Genomic DNA, 23,553 nt, shown 5'->3' on the forward strand with positions numbered 1-23,553 from the left:
AGATAATATCCCAAAAAATATTTTACGGGTAGACATCAGATGCTAGATGTGTTCGAATAGAATTAGAGAAATGTCCAGCACTCAAAGTAATATCTGAACTTACAATATTCCTTTAATAAAGTAAAAAAAGCAGCAAGATGCATATTTTTTTTAAATCAGAGCTAAATGAATATTACATCAGTTTAAGTCACATCTGTATTATGTATTTTCATCCCCAATGACATATTTTATTGACGTCATTGAAGAAGGGTTGGACAAGTCGTAGGAAAGACCGTTGCAGAACTGTCAGATCTCCCTCATTAGGAGCAAAAATCATTCATTTTGGTTTGAAATCTACCCTGTTTAGATGCACATCACTCTTAGAGATAAATATAACTCCAAAGGGCTGATTTTATGAATGCTGGGAGTATAATAGGAAAATCACAGGCACCCTGCCCATGATCATCTGTCCATTAAATTAACAGATGGAAAATTGTGGGGAATGTGCCTGCGATTTCCCGATGTGCTCTCCAACCAGGAACACACATTCTTAAAATCCACCCTCATTTGTTTAAATAGGTTTGAAACGTGTCTCTCTCTTTGTGATCATCAATTTCACTCCTAGCATTGCCTCAGTGTTGACACTCTTGTTTGATGCTACCCAGGAGGCATTACTGTTCATTATTAAAATATGCCACTAAAAAGTTAGAAATATCACTTGCTACACATCTGAAGGATTTGATTAAAGCTGGGACAGAAGCTAACAAAGCTGAAGTCCTATTTTGGATTCTACTGTAGTAATAAGCAGCAATTTTACTTTCAACTGAAGTTTGTTGGGTCACCCCAATGGCCTGAGGAGAAGGTTCCAGAGATCCTTATCCTGCTTTCATTTGAATTGAGTGCTTCCTGAAGCACCATACTGGAGACCCATGTCATTAGTGATTATTGGGGGTTCGTACGTAACCCTGACTGGAACAAAATTGATTAAACCCTCTGGAGGATACAATCTAGAGAGTGAAAAAAAAGTCCTGCCCAGTTGGGAAAGTTGAATGAGCCCAGTTTAAAGGGTAATAGGATTTCCATGTTTCAGGCAGGTCTTCATTAACGAAACAGTATTCTATTTGTATGCTGTGATTAACTACCTGCACCTCAGGTCACAGTGAGATTGATATCAATATCATGAGTGTTGAGCATGTCACTGCAGAAGGTCTGCTATACTCGCTGAGAATGCTGGAATCTGTAATTGCATCGCCACCAATCCTTTACTTAAATCATTTTCCCTGATTGTGTTACTAGCGCTCATTCCACTTTTAAATGCTGTTTAAAGCTTCACTGTAAAGGGTCCATTCAATGCCAATATCAAATGCATCATGCCTGTATAAATTGTTGGTGTTTAATTGGCTTTAAAAAAATTAAAATATGGTCTGTGAGTGCTATGTTGTTAATACTATAGCAGCATAACATTGCCATTGATGTAGCATTAAATAATATTGTCTTATCCATCCCCATCGTGTTATCCTGGCACTCCATTTTTTTTCCTGAAACTTGGGAGTGCACTTGCAGGCACCCAGATTGGTTCATATGTGGTGACACTACATTTCAGACAAAACTGGAATGATCAATATTGAGAGTTGTTTCCACTGACCTCACTCAGGTTTGCCCAGTTACTGACCTAAACCTACAGGTTTGGAGGGCATTATTAATTGGAACTGTACCACTAACCAGGTTACCCAGAATTTGTCCACATCATGTCAACTCCAGCTGTTATATTGGAACCATCACAATGTGAAGGACACTTTGACCCTCACTGTTAGAGAGTCTAATGGGAAACAAAAGGAACCAGGGATTGAACTTGGCTCATCCTGAGCTGCATGGTTCAGTGTTACACCACACAGTACATTTACCCACTATGATATTGGGGGAGTCCCGCGATTATTTACATTGTTCACATGTTTCTCATAGGCACATTGTAAGAGAGTTACGCACAGATTTTTTGAGTGCTGGGGTGATGGTAAGCATGTTTGGCTTACACGTAAGAAATACACGTAACTGCTCGTTGATCCTATATGGATAGCATTACTGCAGCACTAGAAGCTACTTGGATGGGAGCTGGAACAAATGGTATCTAACTGCTGCCTTGAATTGGTTGCATGGAGTTATGTTTCGAATGCTGATGACTGATTTATAATGAATTCATATCTCGCAATCTTCAGCTCTTATTTTGGACATGCTTAATTCAGCACGCGTATAAAAAGTTGGAGACTTTTTTTTGTCTGTGAACATTAATCTGGATTCAAAGATTGTTCGAATCCAAGTCTACCTTGAATTTCAAGTGGAATAAGAAGGCCAGGGAGCAAAAGCTGGTAAGCTGCAAGCTGCATTTTCCGGCAAATTAAAACTCTTCGCCAAATGAAGCTACTTGGTCTGTTAGGCCGAAGCTGCTCTAAGGAAAGAGCATGTGCTGCTCTGTTAACCCCTTCAAGCCTGCCTGCAAACTTAGTACCTCATAGGGCCTTAACTCTATGTGCAACAACATCACCAGTGCAGCCTGAGCCCTTTGGCTGTGATTTGTGAAAGGGTGTTGATGAATGTGTATAGCAGATTGCTTGCTGCTATTTGTTCAATTATTTTGGTGGGCCATTGTGTTTGTTTGCAAAGTAGAAGTGTTTGTGTAGCGGCTCAATGAATGGTGTTCTCATACTCCCGTTCGCAAAGTCATTTCGACAGGCTGTATAGCTAGTGAGGGCTGGGAAGGTTTTCTTTTCCTTTAGGTTGGTAAAGCTTGCATGAATGTATTGAAATGTGACAGTTTATTAACAAGAGGCCTGCATGTTGTAAATGTGAAATGTTGAGAGTTCTACAAAACAGCTTAGATACATGCAAGCACACACTGACTGGCAACACCAGTCCCGAAAGGGGTAATGCCCTTTAAAACTAGGATTTACCATAGTGTACTGAGAACTTGTGTGCAGCAGGAGTTTGCCCACTGTTCAATCGCAGCAACCATTCACCCCTTGTGTTTATTGGAGCTTAAAATGAGAACTGACAGCAATTCACTGTAACAAAGTGCGCTTCCTTCCCTACTCAAGGCCAAATCCTATTCATGTGCTGTGAATCCAGTTATTTCTCGACACTTGTCTGCCAAAAGAGAAATGGGGCAGAAATGAGAGAACACCATGTCTCTCTGTGGCGTGGATCCTGCTAGTGGGTCCTGCGGGTGCTGCCGTTATCCCTTTGCAAGACTTCTCCAAAACTCTCACCTTCGCACTGCCGGTACTCTGTCTTGTCCTTTTCTGACGGTTCCGATGGGGGTGCATCTAGGGTCCGCTTGCACTCCTGCAGGAGTGCTACCACCTCTTGGTTATTCATGACCACTCTCTCGACTATGAATTGAACTTCCCTGGGTGTGGAATGATCAATTACCTATGGGAAGACACAAAAGCCAAATAAAAGATCCTTCAGGCGAACTACCTGGTGAACAAAGGGGCGAAATGATTAACTAAACCGTCATCAATTATCTGCAAGACTCAAGCAGGGCGAGATAATGCTCGAGTTACATCAAAATACACGACAGCCTCCGCGGACATTATCCGTCAGCTTCTGAGTTTCTGACTGGGTTGGGTGCTGGGACATTAGCAGCTGCGACACTCTTTTCTCACATACATATACACACATTGCACCCCACTTCCCAGCACCTACACCGCTGCTTTCTTTTAAGATGTATTCATTGATTGACTCTCCAGGCCACAGCATACATCCATCAAAACGGGATTGTTTGTACGAGTTTAATACACGGTACTTCAAATAGAAGCCGTGTTGTTTGCCTCGGCTGCTGGTGCTCTGAAATCCGGCCCCATTTACATTGCGGGACAGATTTCTGCATTCCACCAGCAACAGTTAAACAAGCGCGCACGTGCCTGGTTGTTTAAAGATCTCAATCGTGGCTTGATTTTAACGTCTGTGCATCTTCACCAATAGCTGCTAAAGGTCTGTACAGGAAAAATGGGGGCCAGTGAATCATAGAATGATACAGCACAGAGGAGGCCATTTGGCCCATCGTGCCTGTGCTGGCTCTTTTGAACATAGGAACAAATTCAAAGCGTCCGTCCCTGGGTGAGCTTGAACCACCAAACTTTCGGTTAACAGTGGTTGCTGCTCCAGCTTTGCTGTCAGAGGAGACACGAGCAAAAACCTACCACTTGACCTTTGTACTCTGCACCCCAGCTGCAGCAGAATGATCTTATTTGCATTGCAGCTGTGGTGGCAAAATCAGGGCTGGTATGGACATAGTGATGTAATGTGAATAAAGCATTGATCACAACTTTTGCCTGCCTCCCCAACTTTGAGCAGAAGCAGCTAAGTCGAATAGCCTGGTTATACCGACAATTGACAACTGAAGCGTTGTGAATTTCCATGGGCAATATAGTTTTCTATTACCAACCAAGGTGCATCTGTGTGGGCAGTGGTGAACTGGTCAGAGGTCTGGTGGATCTGCCTTGGTAGGTGATGCACTCCTGAATTCTGGAAAGACTGGTGGCAGTAAAACTGCAAGTTAAGTCTGATTTGGATTTGCCAATCCCACATCCACAAGGCATAAAAGACAATTATCAATGGATGAAGAGCCTTTCTTAGACGCTTGGGGGCCAATTTTCCCATCATCCCCTGTTCCGGCTGTGGACAGGAGCATCGAACCTGAAGTGTGCTGCACCTGTCCAAGCTCAGGGGCATTAGTATTTCCTGTCCTGCGTCATTTAAAGGGCCCCAGGGCACACCAGGTGTAGGCCTGGTCCCTGGTAGTGCCCCGTGCTGGCAAAAGGGAGAGGAAATTTTTGCTCCCTGAGGCCCAAAGATGTAAGGGGCGGGGGTGGAGATAAGTAAAAAAAAATTAATGGCTTACCTTGTGGACTCCTCTTCAGTGTCTTTATGTAAGTTATGATTAAAATATATTAGGGGAAGATTACCACATGTAACAAACTCATAATCCCATTTACGACTATGACTTCACCACACATAGTGTACCACAAGGAATATTCCCCAATCTTCCATAAACTTGAGCTCATCCAAAACTCTGCTGTCCGTATCCTAACTCGCACCAAGTCCTGTTCACCCATCACCCCCCATGCTCGCTGACCTACATTGGCTCCTGGTCCGGGAACGCCTCGATTTTAAAATTCTCGTCCTTGTTTTCAATTCGCTCCATAGCTTCGCTCCTCTCTATCGCTGTAACCTCCTCCAGCCTCATAACCCTCTAATATCTCTGCGCTCCTCCAATTCTTGCCTTTTGCACATCCCCGATTTTCTTTGCTCCACCATTGGCGGCCATGCTGTTCAGGCCCTAAGCACTGGAATTCCCTCCCCAAACATCTCTGCCTCTCTCTTCCTTTAAGATGCTCCTTAAAACCTACCTCTTTGACCAAGCTTTTGGTCACCTGTCCTATTATCTCCTCATGTGGCTCGGTGTCAAATTTTGTTTGATAATCGCTCCTGTGAATCACCTCAGAAGGTTTTACTATGTTAAAGGTGCTATATAAATGCAAGTTGTTGTCATTTCACCAAGCAGGTATACCAACTACATTCTGGGATAGCTTAACCGCTTGGATTCCCAATTCCAAAATGGCAATTCTGGCATTGGTAGCAAAGATCATCTCAATACAATTACAGTAATTCAAAAAACTAAAACCTAGAAATTACTGTTGGTGGTATTAGTGGACTAAAGCTTAACATGTTTGTATGATAGTCCTCTGCTACTGTAACGCAGGTGTTAACACATTTATATTAAATGGTTAATGCTTGTGTTAAAATAGCAAGCAAAGGTATGTTATACCAACATGTTAAGTTTTAGTTCGCTGATAAAAAGAACTTGCATTTATATAATGCTTCATGTCCTGGGGGGACCCCAAAGTGCCTCACAGCCAATGAATTACTTTTGTAATGTTGTCACTGTTTCTAAAATCATAGAATGGTTACAGCACAGAAAGAGGCCATTCGGCCCATTGAGCCTGTGCCGACCCTTTCAAAGAGCAATCCTGTTAGTCCTACTCCCCCGCTCTTTTCCCCTGCAAATTTTTTCCCTTCAAGTATTTATCCAATGCCTTTTTAAAAGCCACGATTGAATCTGCTTGCACCACCCTTTCAGGCAGCACATTCCTGATCATAACTACTCGCTGCGTAAAAAAGTTTTTCCACATGTCGCCTTTTGTTCTTTTGCCAATCACCTTAAATCTGTGTCCTCTGGCTCTCGACCCTTCTGCCAGTGGGAACAGTTTCTCTTTATTTACTTTATCTAAAACCTTCATGATTTTGAACACCTCTATCAAATCTCCTCTCAACCATCTCACCTCTAAGGAGAACAACCCCAGCTTCTCCAGTCTATCCACATAACTAATGTCCCTCATCCCTGGAACCATTCTAGTAAATCTTTTCTGCACCCTCTCTAAGGCCTTCACATCCTAAAGTGCGGTGCCCAGAATTGGACACAATACTTCAGCTCTGGCTGAATTGGTGTTCTACAAAGGTTCAACACAACCTCCTTGCTTCTGTACTCCACGTCTCCACTCACAAAGCCCAGGATCCCGTATGCCCTTCCAACTGCCCTCTCAACCTGTCCTGCCATCCTCAAAGACCCATGCACATACATCCCCAGGTCTCTCCGCTCCTGCAACCCCCCCCTATCCCATCCAGAACTGTACCATTTAGTCTACACTGCTCTCCTTGTTCTTCCCGGTAAAATGCATCACTTCACACTTCTCCGCATTAAACTTCATCCTCCATGTGTCCGCCCATTCCACCAGCCTGTCCATGTCCTCCCGAAGTCTATCACCATCCTTCTCACCGTCCACTAAACATACAAGCCTCGTGTCATCTGCAAACTTTGAAACCATGCCCTGTACACTCAAGTCCAAGTCATTAATATACATTTGTCCGGTAAATGGGTCAGTGGCATTGTTTCCGACTCCACAGGGTCCCACCACACATAAGGCTGGTCTATTGTTGTCAATGGTGCAAACTAGATTCCTGCCTTTGGCGTGGTGTTGTTTAAAAAAACAGAAGCGGAATTGAATTTGAAGGCAGGTGTGTAAAAAAATGGCTGCCGTATGTGAACAACCATGGCAGCAATGTCCCACAAACAGCAAGTGAAAGAATAACCATTTTATCTGTTTTTGGTGATGTTGGTTGAGGAAAGAATGTTTTCCAGGGCACTGGGAAAACTCCCATGCTCTTCTATGAATATTGCCATGGAATCTTTTACGTCAACCTTAACAGGCAGATGAGGCACCTCTGAAAATTCCCTCACTATTGAACTAAAGATTATGGGGGTGATTTTCAACTGCTAACCACTCATTTCTTGCCTGAAAAATAGGTGGCCGCGAGTAGAAAATCAGGGAGAGGCCACCTCGGCCTCCTTTTGGACACCAAGGACCACCTGATACAATTTGCAGGCGGGCATGTATATGTGAACACTCCATGCCTGCCCAAAACAGGTGAGAGGCTGCGTTCATATGCAAATAGGGGTCCTACGTCAATTATAATTATTTTTTTTAGGTACAATGGGCGGAACATGCTTCACGCACACTCCAACCATTTGTACCAGGCGAAGAGCAGCCTAACCAGCGGTCCTTAAAGGGACAACTGGAGGACGCTATAAAAACACTTGGAACTGTTTCTGGGGGAACTTTTACGGGGCCAAGGAGAGCAGGAATGCACCTCATGGGCTAGAAAAATACTGCGGCTCGGCTGTTGGGTGTCAGGTAGTAATTATTTACAAAGCTATTTTTTCCCTCAAGTAATCTGTAATAACACAATGATATTTAAACAGAAGGGAAAACAGGAAATTACTTCAAAGCAAGGAGAAAAATGTTCTCTGTGTACTGTGTGTAACAAATCTGGAAACTCATTTTTATAAAAGGGAATATGATTTAATCACACATCTAATCCCACAGAGGACAGAGGAAACTTTATGCTGAAGTGTCTATTTTCCCAGTTGAAATACATTGTTGCTCAGGTAAGCATGATGGTTAAATTGCCTAGTAAAGAAATGTTCAGGGTCAGTGACTGGTTATCTGACAATCTCAGAAAAAAACACTTCCAGCTGCTTAAGCAGTTTTCTGAAGCTACTGCAAATATCTGCTACGATAGCCAAGCACTCTGTCAATAGCACTGACACCTGACAACCGGGGCAACTGATGAAACAAGTGTTATTGTGAGGACCGGATGTGGTAACCCTTGCTGGAACACCCCTGAATACACCCCAGGTCAAGGTGAGGCATTGCTGCCATCTGCCCCCTTCATTGCTCAGGCATGTCTGATAAAAACAATCACCTCAGCACATTCCGCTATCCAAAAACAGAAGTTTGACGATGGTAATATCTGTATTGAATCCAAGTATGCCAGCTTTGCAAACCAGTGAAAGCTGGCCAACAGACCACCAAAAAACTAACATCTCAAGAAAAGCTCCTAAATATAGGGCTATGACATGAGAAAAGTACAGTGGGACGTGGTCTTGTAACATCAGCTGCTTATATATCGGTGTCAGTGAGATTTTTCAATCACCCATTGCCAAAACACGGGTATTGTGCAGCCAATGCCAACTCCATTGTAAACCTGCCAGATTTGCAAAGGCTGCCATCCAGGAAGACCAGTGCTTTAAGAACCAGTGGCATAAATGTCCCACTGGCACTACTTTAAAAGTAACTTTAAACTGAAGGTGCATCCAACATTCAATCACTTGTATTGGAGGAAAGAAAACAGAGGGCCACAATGGATGGGAAATCACGGGGAGTGCACGCCTGTCTTCCCGAGTAGTGCTCCCACTGGGTGAGGCTCCACACCAGAAGCACAACTTAAAACTGGACTGGACACAACTACTTGAGGAGAAATCAGTGGCTAGCCAGTGGGAGGCACTAAAAAGTGAAATTCTACAGGTACAATGCAGACACGTCCCCTCAAAGAAAAAGGGTGGCACTGCCAAATTTAGAGCCTCCTGGTTATCTAGAAGTATACAGGGCAAGATAAAGCAGAAAAAGAAAGCTTATGACTGTCACAGAAAACCAAATACTGCAGAAAGCCTTGAGGAGTATAGAAAGTACAGGGATGACGTAAAAAAGGAAATAAGAAAAGCAAAGAGAGGGCATGAAGAAATATTAGCTAGTAAGATTAAAGAAAACCCAAAGATGTTTCATCAGTACATTATGAACAAGAGGATAGCTAAGGTAAAGGTGGGACCTATCAGGGATGATAAGGGTAACTTGTGTGTAGAAGCAGAGGATGTGGGTAGGGTTTTAAATGAATATTTTGTCTCCGTATTCACAAAGGAAAGGGATGATCCGGATGTAGTAGTTAAAGAGGAGAGGTGTGAAATATTGGATAAGGTAAACATAACGAGAGAGGAAGTACTAGAGGGACTGGAATCCTTGAAAGTTGATAAGTCACCAGGGCCGGATGGATTGTTTCCTCCCTGGCTTCCTTAAATAGCCTAGGAAATAGCGGATGCTCAGAGGATCATTTTCCAATCCTCACTAGATACAGGGGAGGTACAGGAGGACTGGAAGACTGCAAATGTAGTACCATTGTTTAAAAAGGGTACGAGGGAAAGGCCGAACAATTATAGGCCGGTCAGTCTTACCTCGGTGGTAGGCAAACTATTAGTATCAATACTGAGAGATGGGATAAACTGTCACTTGGAAAGGCACGGTTTAATCAGGGATAGTCAGCATGGGTTTATTGAGGGAAGGTCATGCCGTACAAATCTGATTGAATTCTTTGAGGAAGTGACAAGGAGGATTGATGAGGGTAGTGCAGTGGATGTTGTCTATATGGATTTTAGTAAGGCATTTGACAAGGTGCCACATGGCAGACTGGTCAGAAAGATAAAAGCCCATGGGGTACAGGGAAATGTGGCAAATTGGATCCAAAATTGGCTCAGTAACAGGAAACAAAGGGTAAAAGTTGATGGATGTCTTTGCGAATGGAAATCCGTTTCCAGTGGCATGCCATAGGGCTCAGTGTTGGGTCCCTTGCTGTTTGTGGTATATATTAATGATTTGGACTTGAATGTAGGGGGCATGATTAGCAAATTTGGAGAAGACACAAAAATTGGCCGTGTAGTTGATAGTGAAGAGGATAGCTGTAGATTCCAAGAAGATATCAATGGGTCGGTGGAGTGGGCGGAAAAGTGGCAAATGGAGTTCAACCCGGAGAAGTGTGAGGTAATGCACTTAGGGAGGGCAAACAGTAAAAGGGAATACGCAGTAAACGGGAATATATTGAGAGGGGTAGAGGAAGTGAGAGACCTTGGAGTGCATGTGCACAGGTCCCTGAAGGTGGCAGTGAAGGTAGATAAGGTTGTGAAGAAGGCGTACGGCATGCTCTCCGTTATTAGCTGAGGTATAGAATACAAAAGCAGGGATGCAATAATGGAACTGTATAAAACGCTGGTAAGGCCACAGCTGGAGTATTGTGCGCAGTTCTGGTCACCACATTACAGGGAGGGCGTAATTGCTCTAGAGAGAGTCCAGAGAAGTTTTACAAGAATGTTGCCAGGGCTTGAAAATTGCAGGTACGAGGAGAGATTGGATAGGCTGGGGTTGTTTTCCTTGGAGCAGAGGAGGCTGAGGGGAGACTTGATTGAGGTGTAAAAAATTATGAGGGGCCCAGATAGAGTAGACCGGAAGTACCTGTTTCCCCTAGCGGAGAGTTCAAGAACTAGAGGACATAGATTTAAACTGATTGGTGGAAGGATTAGAGGGGACATGAGGAAAAACTTTTTTACCCAGAGGGTGGTGGGTGTATGGAATTCGCTGTCCAAATTGGTGGTAGAGGCAGGGACCCTCAACTCTTTTAAAAAGTACCTGGGCCTGCTCCTAAAGTGCTGTTAGCTGCAGGGCTACGGACCGGGTGCTGGAAGGTGGGATTAGAATGGGCAGCTGGTTGTTCTTCGAGCTTGCGCGGACACGATGAGCTGAATGGCCCCCTTCTGTGCTGTATCTTTTCTCTGGTTCTATGGTTTTAAAAAAAATGGCCTGCTATAGGAGATAAAAAGGCATTTTGAAATATTGGTTCATGTAGATATATCTGAAGAGGGACGTGAACAGTGAATGTGTGAGATTTATTTTCTGCAGCCTGCCCCCAGAAAAGTTTAATTTTTGACATTTTGTTTAGTGCATTTACCAGCATTTTGGAGTCTACTGCAATTCTGTCTTTTAAGCCAAAATTAATTTATCGAGTCCAGTTTCTTCCATTGAAAACTTAACCCCAGATATACAGCACCTGGCAGACTTGGGAACGGTAGCTTGGTGGTTATGGTACTGGTCTAGAAACCCAGAATTCAAATGCCACCGAGGCAAGTAATGAAATTTGTGGGCTAGCACCAGGAAAGAACCCATAAAAACTGCCGATTGTCATGAAAACTCAACTGATTATGGTAAGGATCCTGTCACCCCTACCCAGTCAGGCCTGCCTATAACTCCAGTACCACACTATATTGCCCTCAGGGCAACTAGGGCCCATATCCCAAGAACAAATTAGAAAAAAATCCCTGTTGCAAGCAGTGCAAGCACCAGGCTGCCAAACTGCCCACTGCTCACACTGAAAATGGCAATGTAGCTGTAGAGAGAATGCGAGAGCTGAATGAGCATCAGTCCATGTTCCTTAGTGTTGATATGGTGGCGGCCCACTGCTCAGGCTCCCAGCAGAGTCATCATTACTGTATTACTCACACAGCTGATACTGTCAAATTAACCCAAGAAATAACAAAGATGCAGCCACATCCTCCCTCAGTCCGCCACTAGATTGCATTCATTCTCGCGATGTGGGCGTCACTGCCAAGGCCAGCATTTATTGCCGTTCCCTAGTTGCCCTGAGAAGGTGTTGGTGGGCCATCTTCTTGAACTGCTACAGTCAGTGTGGATTCCTAGTACAACTGAGTGACTTGTTAGGCCACTTCAGAGGGCAGTTAAGAGCAAGCCACTGGAGTCACACATAGGTCAGATCAGGTAAGGATGGCAGGTTTCCTTCCCTAAAGGACATTAGTGAACCAGCTGGGTTTTTATGACAATCTGACATTTTTACTGATTTTTTAAAAAACTGAATTCAATTTCTCAAATGAAGATTTGAACCCATATTTGCTGGATTATTAGTCCAGTGATATAATCACTACACTACCATACCAGTTTTCAAGAATGAACACATACAGCTGAATTCTGTGCTCTCAGATGAAGCTGACTGAAGTCTCCATTTGACTTAACTGGTTATCTAGGGAACATAGATTTTCACACTGAAATACAGACAAGGCGGCAATGGGTTATGTTAGCGTAAAATCAAATGGTTGGCATATATGTTAATTGGTTAACCAGGTTGTGATTACTAAGTATACTTACACAAACAACCTGGGCAGAATTTGGTGCTTGGATTAAATTTAGTACGAAAAGCAATGATAAAAAGATGTGTTTCTGGACTCGGGTTCTGTCAGGAAGAAGTTATTATGGATTTGTTCCCACAAATTATTTTTTTTCATAGTTGCACTGACACTAGTTCTCAGTTGGTATCAAGGGAACTGTTGTCTTGTGGTGACATTGTGTCCTCGCTGCTTCTCCCCCTCCCTGTGAGAAATGCAAATAGTACTTTCCCAGTGTTCCTGCCACTTGGGAGATAAAAATGCCATCTGGACCACTGGTAGATTAAATCCTCCATTTGCCTCACAGTGCTGAGCCTGACAGTACAAGTACTAGGGCAAACAACATTTTTTTAATTGTGTGAAAGTGATACTTTGCCCATACTTTAACGTTATGTTTCTCATTATTTCTAAAATAGCTTTCCGGTCTTAAAACTCCACTGGATTTCAGCAATGAGCACAAAGTCCACAACTAATATCCCATAGGATTTTTAAAAAAAATGAAAATTCCTGAAACTTTTTCAATCCAAAATGCTGGTTCACAAAATTCGGATCCAGTTAGAGCAGGAAATCAGGTGCAGCCAGTGTGCATGACTGACATGGGGGAACCCAGCAATGATGATACAGCTCCCAATGACAAGTGCAGGAAATGGGAGCCAAACAACAATGCAATCTGATTAAAAGTAACCGGATCGCTGCCAGTTTGAGTCAACTGTAATGTGCACAAGCAAATATTGGGTTTCAAACACTCTCAATATAAAATGCTGCCAGTTAACATTCAGTGTGTTATAGATGAATTTGTTGATCTGGCAGACGCTGTTTATCACAATAAGGCCCTCATCCACCATGAGATTCAACTGAGTTGTGAGCATGAAGGAGGACAATATATGGATACTATCGCTCATTAGTAGATGAATATCTTGGGGCCCCAGTTGCAATTAGACACATAACTTGTAAGAGTGGTTCTGATCGACTTCCTCCTGAGCCACTGATGCTATTACTCCCTTGGACATTCTGGCTTCCATTCTCTTCAGGTATGAATGTAAAATTCTAACTGATGTAATGTAACTGTAATGAATCTGTAATGAACCTGTAAAGAATCTGTAACGTACCTGTTATCAAAAATGTGTATTGAGTGTATTGCAATGAGGCACCCTAGAGTGTCATGAACTGTAATTATGTCCAATGCGTTCATTGAACTGTACTTGATGTAACCTGCAAATTGTATAATCTGTATTGTGTACATTTGGAATGTGATATGACAACTGTATTGTATGTATTGCTGCAAGTTTTATGAATAAAGTATATTTTTTGAAAAATAAATTCTCTTCAGGTATGAATTCCTCCTCATGCTCGGTGACCATTCTCACTCCAATAGATATTTTTTCTCTCCCACTTTCACTTACACCAAACATGCATTCATTCTCCCACACACATTCTGTATTTCCCCATACGCATCATCATTGCTCATTTGTTAGGACTCTTGGTAGAAGCACTGAACCCCAGATGTTTCAATAGGTGGCTCTGACCCTGTGGATAGTTGGTATGTATATGAATCCAATTTTAAATTACTGGAATGTAGTGTCTCACTTTATTTCACAGAGGGGTTTCTCGGGGAGACTTCTACTAACAAATGGCATCCCTTAGAACCCTTCTCGTTCCCACTATCCAGTAGCTTTTCATGTATATATGCACTTCTAAATTTTTCTTTTCACTATCAATCACAGCCTGTCCAAAACCAATAACCTCCCTGTATCTCCTCACCAACTTCTACTGTGCCCTGGCCAACATTTTACCCTCAGCCAATGCCACCAAAAAACAGATAATCTGGTCATGTAGTTCACTGATGTTTGTGGGGCCTTGCTGCGCGCAATTTGGCTGCTGTGTTTCCCTACATTACAACAGACTACACTTCAAAAATACCTCGTTGGTTGTGACTTGTTTTGGGATATCATGAGGTCATATAAATGCAAGTTCTTTCTTTATTGAAGCTGCTTTTAATTCGAATTCCAGGAGCCTGGTGTCCATGAGCCACCCGTTGCCGTTTATGATGTTAAACCTCTTTTCTGTGGCTCAGCAGTAGATTCATAAACCCAGTTTTACCTGGGTTAGCAGATTTGGTAAAGCAGATTTAAAACCAAACATAAAGGGGGAGGGGGAGGAGGAGGGAGAGAAAGGTAATTATAATGCAAGGTTACTCGGGTTTCATTCCCATTGTGATTGACATTGGCACTTGAATATTCCCTAGGGACAAGTTTCCCAATCTCAATCAACCTGACCCCCTGACTGAAGGAGAATACTGTGGATGGGATGTGGGGGAAGGGAGGGTGAAGAGAAAATAAAGGAAACCTATGAGTTAAAAAGTTATCAAATAGAAAAATAAAGGAGTCGTCAATAATTGGAAGCATAGGCACAAAGGAGATATACATCGTGATTTTCACCTGTCAGAAAACGCACAGGTTAGTCCATAGCTGAGTAACTGCAGAACAGACCAATCTGAAGGAAGCAAGAAAGGAACCAAACTTTCAGGCCTGTCTCTGAAAGCCTACATAACTTCCATTGATCAATACTATTTGTCAGCTCCCACCTGAAGATGGATTTTAGCAAGTGGTTTATTATCAGCTATACACAAAGAGCATAGGTGTTGCAAACTGAATGGGTAAGTTTATTGCAGTCTTGAATTAATATTTTAAATGTAAATTATTGATTGATTCCCAACTGAAACTGTGAATGCAGCTTCTTTGGGTTACTGAAATCAACTTTAACTTCAGATGTTAATTTTCAACAGTTCCCACCTAAATGTCAATTGTGGTACTTTCTGTTTCTTTCAACAATCTTATTATAAGGATTCAATTAATTATATGCAGAATAAAATTAAAACACTATTGTAAGGCAGACATTGTGGTTTTTAAGATGCATTAACATGAAGGGCTTCTTTAGTTTACATTGAAACTCCTTTTTTCCTATTCAACCATCGAATAAAAATGGGGGAGGAGGGGGAGGACCTCTCTGGCATAAAACCCAGCAGTGACCCAAGAGGTAAACTGCATTTATATTAGTTTCTGACAAGAATCAAATTAGGGCCTTTTGGACACAAGAACAGGCTTCTAGACCGCAACAGATGGGCCTGAATGTGCTCCCTAGGCAAACTATCAGCGACATCTGTAGCCTCCGAATTCTGGTGGTCTCAACCAATTAACAGGGAAGAAAAGGAGGCCTCTGCGTCCATCCAGTCGAAGCACCAGCACGCACATTATTGAAACTGAGCCGGGCATGGGTAAAATGAGGATTAATCACAAAAAAAGATCCAAAGAGTTGCAAAGAGGCACTGAATGAGCTATAATGGAGATATTCAACATGCTAAATCGGATTTTTCTTTTTTTTACTTCTTCTATGAGAGAAATTTAATCCATAAATTGTATTTCTCCGCTCTCTCATTTCCCATCATTTGCTCTTTAATAAAAGGAGGAACCTGCCTTTATCTAATTGGATTTTTTTGAAAAAAGCATTAGCAAATAATAACCTTGCTGCAAGTGATAATTGTGAGGAGGGAGAGGTCCATCGAGTGAGGAATAAGCTCAGTGCCTCGGCTAATCTGATGATGCCTCAATACAATTCCATTTGCCTGGCTGTGTGGAGTTGCTAACACCCACAGCTCGAGGTATTCTTTGTCAATGTTAATGAGAGCTAGAAGGGCTTCTCCATTCATACATATGTATGATCTTTGGACGTCTGCTGTGGCAAACTCATGGAAGTGTAAGAAATAAAGCCGATGAATGTGCTGAAATGCTATTAACTAATGAAAGCTCATGTTCCTAAAATAATACCTTTATAAAAATATGAAGCAGGGAGATTTTTCAGGAAAGCCCTTTTAACCACAAAACCACAGCCACAATTAAAGCGGGTTTTTTGATTTCTAAGTGGTTTAAGACATTCTGCACCAGAGTATACATTTTTGTCAAAAATATCATGCATCCATATACTGCTGTATAGGTACCGAGCTGATGCTGGCATTTTATTAACAGGAAAAAAAGAAATTGGGATAATTGCTGCTGTTTGAAATTGGTTGTACTATTCAACACTACTATAATTTAAAATGCTACCTAAACAAATATGGACAAAGCTCTATCATTAAAGCTTCACCCTTCAATATTAAATTGCACAGTTTTGTAAAGTTGCCACTTTAAGCCTACGCCCCTCTCACTCCTCTGAGCCAGCAACCCAGGATTTTCAGCTTGAGAGTGGGGGGAGGAGAGAGGGAAACTAGGACATGGGGGCTGGAGGAGAGCTGGAGACTGGGGAATGGGGGCTCAGGGGAGAGATGGAGACTGGGGAATGAGGGCTCGGAGGAGAGATGGAGACCGGGAAATGGGGGCTTGGAGGAGAGATGGAGACTGGGGAATGAGGGCTCGGGGGAGAGATGGAGACTGGGGAACGGGGGCTCGGGGGAGAGATGGAGACTAGGGAATGGGGGCTTGGGAGAGAGATCTAGACCGGGAAATGAAGGCTCAGGGGAAGAGATGGGAGACTGGGGAATGGGGGCTCGGGGAAAGAGAGGGAAACTGGGGAATGGGGGCTCGGGGGAGAGATGGGAGACTGGGGAATGGGGGCTTGGGAGAGAGATGTAGACCGGGAAATGAAGGCTCAGGAGAAGAGATGGTAGACTGGGCAATGGAGGCTCGGGGAAAGAGAGGGAGACTTGGGAATGAGGGCTCGGGGGAGAAATGGAGACTGGGGAATGGGGATGTTACAGTAGGTTTTGAGAGGAATCTGAATGTTACCAGTATTACTTTTAGTTATCAGTGCAATTTCAGTGAGTGACCATTAGTTACTGGTGGAATCAAAGTTCCTCCCACCTCTGGTTTCCCCTCTGCAAATCACTCCCCCACCTTTGGTTTCCCCTCTTCGCCTGCTCACAGCAGCCTCCTGGTTCTTGGAACTTCTGGCTGTTGGCACAAAACCACAAGCAAAGATTCTCAACTACAGGGGACCCAGCTTTTATAAGGTAACATTTGTATAGGTCATGTGATCAGGCATCACATGGTCAGATGTCATGTTGTCAGAACATCATGTGATCAAACCTCCAGGAGTGTCTCCAACCAGAGTTGGCAACCCCACTCCTGGGCCAGGCCTATCCCGACTATACCAATTTTGAAAAGCATCTAAAGGCTACAATCAAGACGCCAAGCCTTTAGAAATTAAGGCACTTTTATAGTCCTGTGCATTTTTCTTAATCTGATTTACAATATTTACCATTACAATTTAAGAAAGAGAAAAACCATAAAGGATTTTCAGGACTCAGAAGTGCTTCATTCATTGACCCATTTATATTAATCTTCTGATGTCCAGAAACCAGAATGGTTCTGGCTGCACCCAACGTGGAATTTGTAATTTGGATTAATTATATTGGGTCGTCTTTTTAAAATTTTTTTTTTTAGTGCTTTGGATTCTATGGGTCCGATTTTAACTCAGGGTGGAATCGGTGTGTGGGGGGGCCCAAAGCATGCGGCGTACCCGGAAGTCATGAAGGAAGTGAAGCCAGGCCCATCTTAACACCCAGGCTTCATTCAAATTTTAAAAATTCTGATTCTTGCCTGAAGCTGGTGAGCATCAACATGAATTGGGGCGGGACCCCACCGGTGACTCGAGGGAACGGTCCCCAGCATAAGGTAAGTGATGGGGGGGAGGGGGGCGCGGTTGCTGAGCCTATACTGGTCGGGGGAGGGAGAAGCAAGGCCAGGGCTGGAAAGGCCCAAGGACTCCTTGCAAGGCCCGGGGGAGCACTCCTGCTCCTCCTGGCCAACAAGGATTCGACATAAAAGTAACATTTTTTAAACTTATCTCGGTCTCTTATGGCCACACTGCGACTCCCGCCGTGGTATTGCTGTCGGGATTGGTCCCGTGCGGGTTTAAGATTTAAATCAGGCCATTGCCTGCCTGCAGTGGGAGCCTTGGCCAATTCCAAAGTCCTGAACATTTACCTGAGGAAGGAGGAAGCCTCCGAAAGCTTGTGAATTTAAAATAAAATTTCTGGACTATAACTTGGTGTTGTAAAATTGTTTACAATTGTCAACCCCAGTCCATCACCGGCATCTCCACATCAATTCCAAAGTCGGTGAAGATAAATTGGGAATGATGCTGCCTCAGGCCAGTAAGTGGATTTGAACAATTTTACCACCTCCCCACCACACACACACACACACACACACACGCCATTCCCACCGGGCGGGGGTGAAGTAGTTAAAATCGATGCCTAGGCCCAGAAGACACTCTACAATAATGTCTGGTCGCGTTTCATGTTTTTGTGTAATACATTGTGGGGGCAGGGTAAAATTGCAGAATCTGGAGCCCAAACTAACTCCATAGTGGTTGGTTCAGGAGTGAGCTGAGTTAGATGCACTGCATTTTGGTTGAATTGGAAGGGTTTCCTGTTCTGGAAGTCTAATACAACTGGGGACAATACTGAAAATAGTGACAACCTAAATAGCACAGTGCACTGTTATAGAGAGAAAAATACACAAGATTTTAAAGAGGTAATACCATGTACCCAATGCAAAGTCACATGGGACTTTGACAGTATCCTGGGACGGTCCAAGGAATTGGATAAATACTTGAAGGGGAAATATTTGCAGGGCTACGTGAAAAGAGCAGGGGAATGGGACTAACTGGATTGCTCTTACAAAGAGCCGGCACAGGCTCGATGGGCCGAATGGCCTCCTTCAGTGCTATGATTCTATGATAAGTCAGGGGAAAGGGTCATACAGGCCAGCAATGATGAAAATACATTTCTGCTCTATAAGACTGGGCTGAGAGATCAACAAGTCTGTAGTCAGATCCCAAATGATGCATCAGATGTTTGTATCACTGTTTGCTCCTATTTATATTTGCCACCAACAGTTTGAGTAAGAGGCACTGACCACCCCCCCTCCAAAATAGGGTTGCCAACTCTGATTGGGGGCATTTGTGGAGGTATGACCACATGACATCTGACCATGTGATACTGCAAATGTTATTTCATCTCTATCCCTATCTCCTTGGTCTCTGGTTTGGAGTAAGGATCTGAATGACGGTGACAGTTCTGAACTGGGAGCCTCAGTCAGAGCCGATCTGTACTTGGACTTCACATGTTAAAACTGACTGGCACAGACCGACCTGAACCAAACCAAGAGATTGCACAAGGGGCAGCGGTCTTGGTGTTTGGGGTATTCAGGACACATCGTGCTAAACTCAGCTCAGCACCAATATTTCTAAACCACTCCCTGGGTTCGGGCTCAATAAAGGAGAGTTTTCAATAGAATGATAGAAATTACAGTACAGGAGGAGGCCATTCGGCTCCCAGTGCCTATGATGGTGCTGGCGCTCTCTCCTGTAATCCCATTCCCCCCAGATCCTTTTATATTCCTCCTTTTCAAATATTCATCCCATTTCCTTTTAAATGATGTTTTAGTAGTCTGTACCTAAATATTTACTAGATGTGAAGCATTCCATGATCTAATAACCTTCAGTTCAAGAACCTCCCTTTTCCCTTCCCCCTTGGTTCTTCCAGTGAGAATCCTCAGTCTCCATCCCCTTTTGTCTCATTCGCCCACCAGTGGAAAGAGTCTTTCACTGTTTACCCATGGTAAAGTCCCCAGCTTGGACAACCCCAGAAAAGGTGACAGGTGAAAAACAGTCCTGGATCACCATTGTCACCTTTGAAGTTCCAAAGAATCTATCTTTGCCTCCCTAAGTGCTGACCCTTGGTGACATCCTCTACAGACATGGGATCCGCTTCCAGATGTATGCTTATGACATCCAGCTCTACCTCTCCACCACCCCCGTCTAAGTTTAAGACAGGGCAGGCGAGCATATTGATTTTTTTTGGAAGGTAAGTTGTTTTCGAAAATTAGTCAACTAAGACAGTGTGGAATGAGAAAAGGCCTCCCAGGAAGTCATGTACAATCTGCAATGTCACTGACTCGCCCCACTTTATTCAATCCCTTGAAGGAGGTGAATAACCAAAGGTAAAACTTCCAAGAAGATAAAACTTTGGGAACTTTGCCCATAATCAAGTAAAACTCCAGGATAATAATCTGACATTGTAATCCAAAATATTCAACCTAACAGGTTCCAGACCAGAGATAGCATCTTATGATCCCAGCAGGACAGGAAAAATGCACTGCATTCTACAACATAATATATATTACATGACTTGGACTTGAGTGTACAGGGCACAATTGCAAAATTTGCAGATGACACAAAACTTGGAGTGTAGTAAGCTGATGGAATGGGCAGTAACATGGCAGATGAACTGTAACGCTGAGAAGTGTGAGGTGATACATTTGGGTAGGAAGAACGAGGAGAGACAGTATAAACTAAAGGATACAACTCTAAAGGGGTGCAGGAACAGAGGGACCTGGGGGTATATGTACTCAGGTCATTGAAGGTGGCAGAACAGGTTGAGAAAGCGATTAAGACAGCATTTTTTTAAATTCGTTCATGGGATGTGGGCGTCGCTGGCGAGGCTGGCATTTATTGCCCATCCCTAATTGCCCTTGAGAAGGTGGTGGTGAGCTGCCTTCTTGAACCGCTGCAGTCCGTGTGGTGACGGTTCTCCCACTGTGCTGTTAGGAAGGGAGTTCCAGGATTTTGACCCAGCAACGATGAAGGAACGGCGATATATTTCCAAGTCAGGATGGTGTGTGACTTGGAGGGGAACGTGCAGGTGGTGTTGTTCCCATGTGCCTGCTGCTCTTGTCCTTCTAGGTGGTAGAGGTCGTGGGTTTGGGAGGTGCTGTCGAAGAAGCCTTGGCGAGTTGCTGCAGTGCATCCTGTGGATGGTACACACTGCAGCCACTGTGCGCCGATGGTGAAGGGAGAGAATGTTTAGGTTGGTGGATGGGGTGCCAATCAAGCGGGCTGCTTTACCTTGGATGGTGTCGAGCTTCTTGAGTGTTGTTGGAGCTGCACTCATCCAAGCAAGTGGAGAGTATTCCATCACACTCCTGACTTGTGCCTTGTAGATGGTGGAAAGGCTTTGGGGAGTCAGGAGGTGAGTCACTCGCCGCAGAATACCCAGCCTCTGACCTGCTCTCGTAGCCACAGTATTTATATGGCTGGTCCAGTTAAGTTTCTGGTCAATGGTGACCCCCAGGATGTTGATGGTGGGGGATTCGGCGATGGTAATGCCGTTGAATGTCAAGGGGAGGTGGTTAGACTCGCTCTTGTTGGAGATGGTCATTGCCTGGCACTTATCTGGTGCAAATGTTACTTGCCACTTATGAGCCCAAGCCTGGATGTTGTCCAGATGTTGCTGCATGCGGGCTCGGACTGCTTCATTATTTGTGGGGTTGCGAATGGAACTGAACACTGTGCAATCATCAGCGAACATCCCCATTTCTGACCTTATGATGGAGGGAAGGTTATTGATGAAGCAGCTGAAGATGGTTGGGCCTAGGACACTGCCCTGAGGAACTCCTGCAGCAATACGGGATCCTAGGCTTTATAGAGGCATAGAGTACAAAAGCGAGGTTGTTATGTTGAACCTTTATAAAACACTGGTTCGGCCACAATTGGAGTATTGTGTCCAATTCTGGGCACTGAACTTTAGGAAGGATGTGAAGGCCTTAGAAAGGGTGCAGAAAAGATTTACTAGAATGGTTCCAGGGATGAGGGACCTCAGTTACGTAGATAGACTGGAAAAGCTGCGATTGTTCTCCTTAGAGCAGAGACGGTTGAGAGAAGATTTGATAGAGGTGTTCAAAATCATGAAGGGTCTAGACAAAGTAAATAAAGAAAAACTGTTCCCACTGGTGGAAGGGTTGCGAACCGGGGGATACAGGTTTAAGGTGATTGGCAAAAGAACCAAAGGCAACATGAGAAAAAACTTTTTATGCAGCAAGTGGTTAGGATCTGGAATGCGTTGCCTGAAAGGGTGGTGGAAGCAGGGTCAATTGTGGCTTTCATAAAGGAATTAGGTGCCTGAAGGAAAAAAATTTGCAGGGGAAAGAGTGGGGGAGTGGGACTAGATGGATTCCTCTTGCAGGGAGCCGGTGCAGGCTCGATGGGCCGAATGGCCTCCTTCTGTGCCGTAACCATTCTATGATTCTATGTAATGAATTATTCATATCAATGGGTAAGTCACACGTGAGATTTAGCAACCAATTGCAATTTAAAATCTAACTCCCATTGGTATATTATCCCATGTGTACAGGTCATAAATATGAAGTTATATCCATTACATTGATTTTACAGTATATACATATATTTCTCCATATAAAGGCCACTGATCTGAAATTGTACTCCAACAGGAAAGGCTTCCCACCAGGAGCACAGTTTCTGTAAATCCAGTTCTATAATATATATCCACGGCATCAAAAAATTACACTTTCGGTGCATTCAATGTATTCTCTTAATTAACAGAATGATTGTACAAGCAAAATCTGATTCCACTTCATATTTCTCAGTGCTACACTTTACAGACCCTATTTTACATAACAGTGAGAACATTGTTTCATTCTAGTCGACAAAATAGGACGGATTATTATTTTAGCCCATTTACACGTTGTGAACGTTTTGTGTCAACAATGGTTTAGAATTTTTTTGTCCAGGAATTTCCTGACATCTGGTGTGTGTACATGAAGCCATAAAACCTAGCAGCTAATGTGCGTCACTGACAAAATCCAATGATTAGTTCACTGACTGGATTCTAGGATTTCTCAACTGTGGGAGTGCAAGCTGCTACTGTTTACTGGCAAATCTAACAATACTCCCATACCGTGGTTATACAATTTTCCTATGTCTCAAGCTGGGGCACAGTTACACTGATGGGTTAGAAAGAAAGACTTGCATTTATATAGCGTCTTTCATCACTTCAGGATGTCCCAAAGCGCTTTATAGCACATGAAGTACTTTTTGCAGTCGTCACCGTTGTAATGTAGGGCAACACGGCAGCCAATTTTCCGCACAGCAAGGTCCCACAAACAGCAATGTGATAATGAGCAGATAATCTGTTTTAGCGATGTTGGTTGAGGGATAAATATTGGCCAGGACACCGGGGAGAACTCCCCTGCTCTTCTTCAAAATAGTGCTATGGGATCTTTTACGTCCATCTAAGAGGGCAGATGGGGTCTCGGTTTAACATTTCATCTGAAATACGGCACCTCCGACAGTGCAGCACTCCCTCAGTACTGCACTGGAATGCAATA

General features: G+C 43.6%; 1 protein-coding gene across 2 annotated transcripts in view; it reads right to left on the reverse strand.

Annotated features, from left to right (window-relative positions):
* alpk1 (alpha-kinase 1) overlaps positions 1 to 23,553 on the reverse strand; it is a 118,748-nt gene that overhangs the window by 73,518 nt on the left and 21,677 nt on the right. The window contains exons 1-2 of one of the 2 annotated variants that reach the window (XM_067990975.1): positions 4,877 to 4,900; positions 3,240 to 3,402 (exon numbers count right to left, since the gene is read on the reverse strand). In XM_067990975.1, the coding sequence (XP_067847076.1) occupies positions 3,240 to 3,348 (109 nt within the window). In that variant the 5' untranslated portion in view covers positions 3,349 to 3,402; positions 4,877 to 4,900. Of the gene's footprint in view, positions 1 to 3,239; positions 3,403 to 4,876; positions 4,901 to 23,553 lie in introns of those variants that run through there. The other variant, XM_067990971.1, reaches the window with a different exon arrangement.

The sequence above is a fragment of the Heptranchias perlo genome, chromosome 1 (genome assembly GCF_035084215.1).
Source record: "Heptranchias perlo isolate sHepPer1 chromosome 1, sHepPer1.hap1, whole genome shotgun sequence".
NCBI classification, from domain to species: domain Eukaryota; kingdom Metazoa; phylum Chordata; class Chondrichthyes; order Hexanchiformes; family Hexanchidae; genus Heptranchias; species Heptranchias perlo.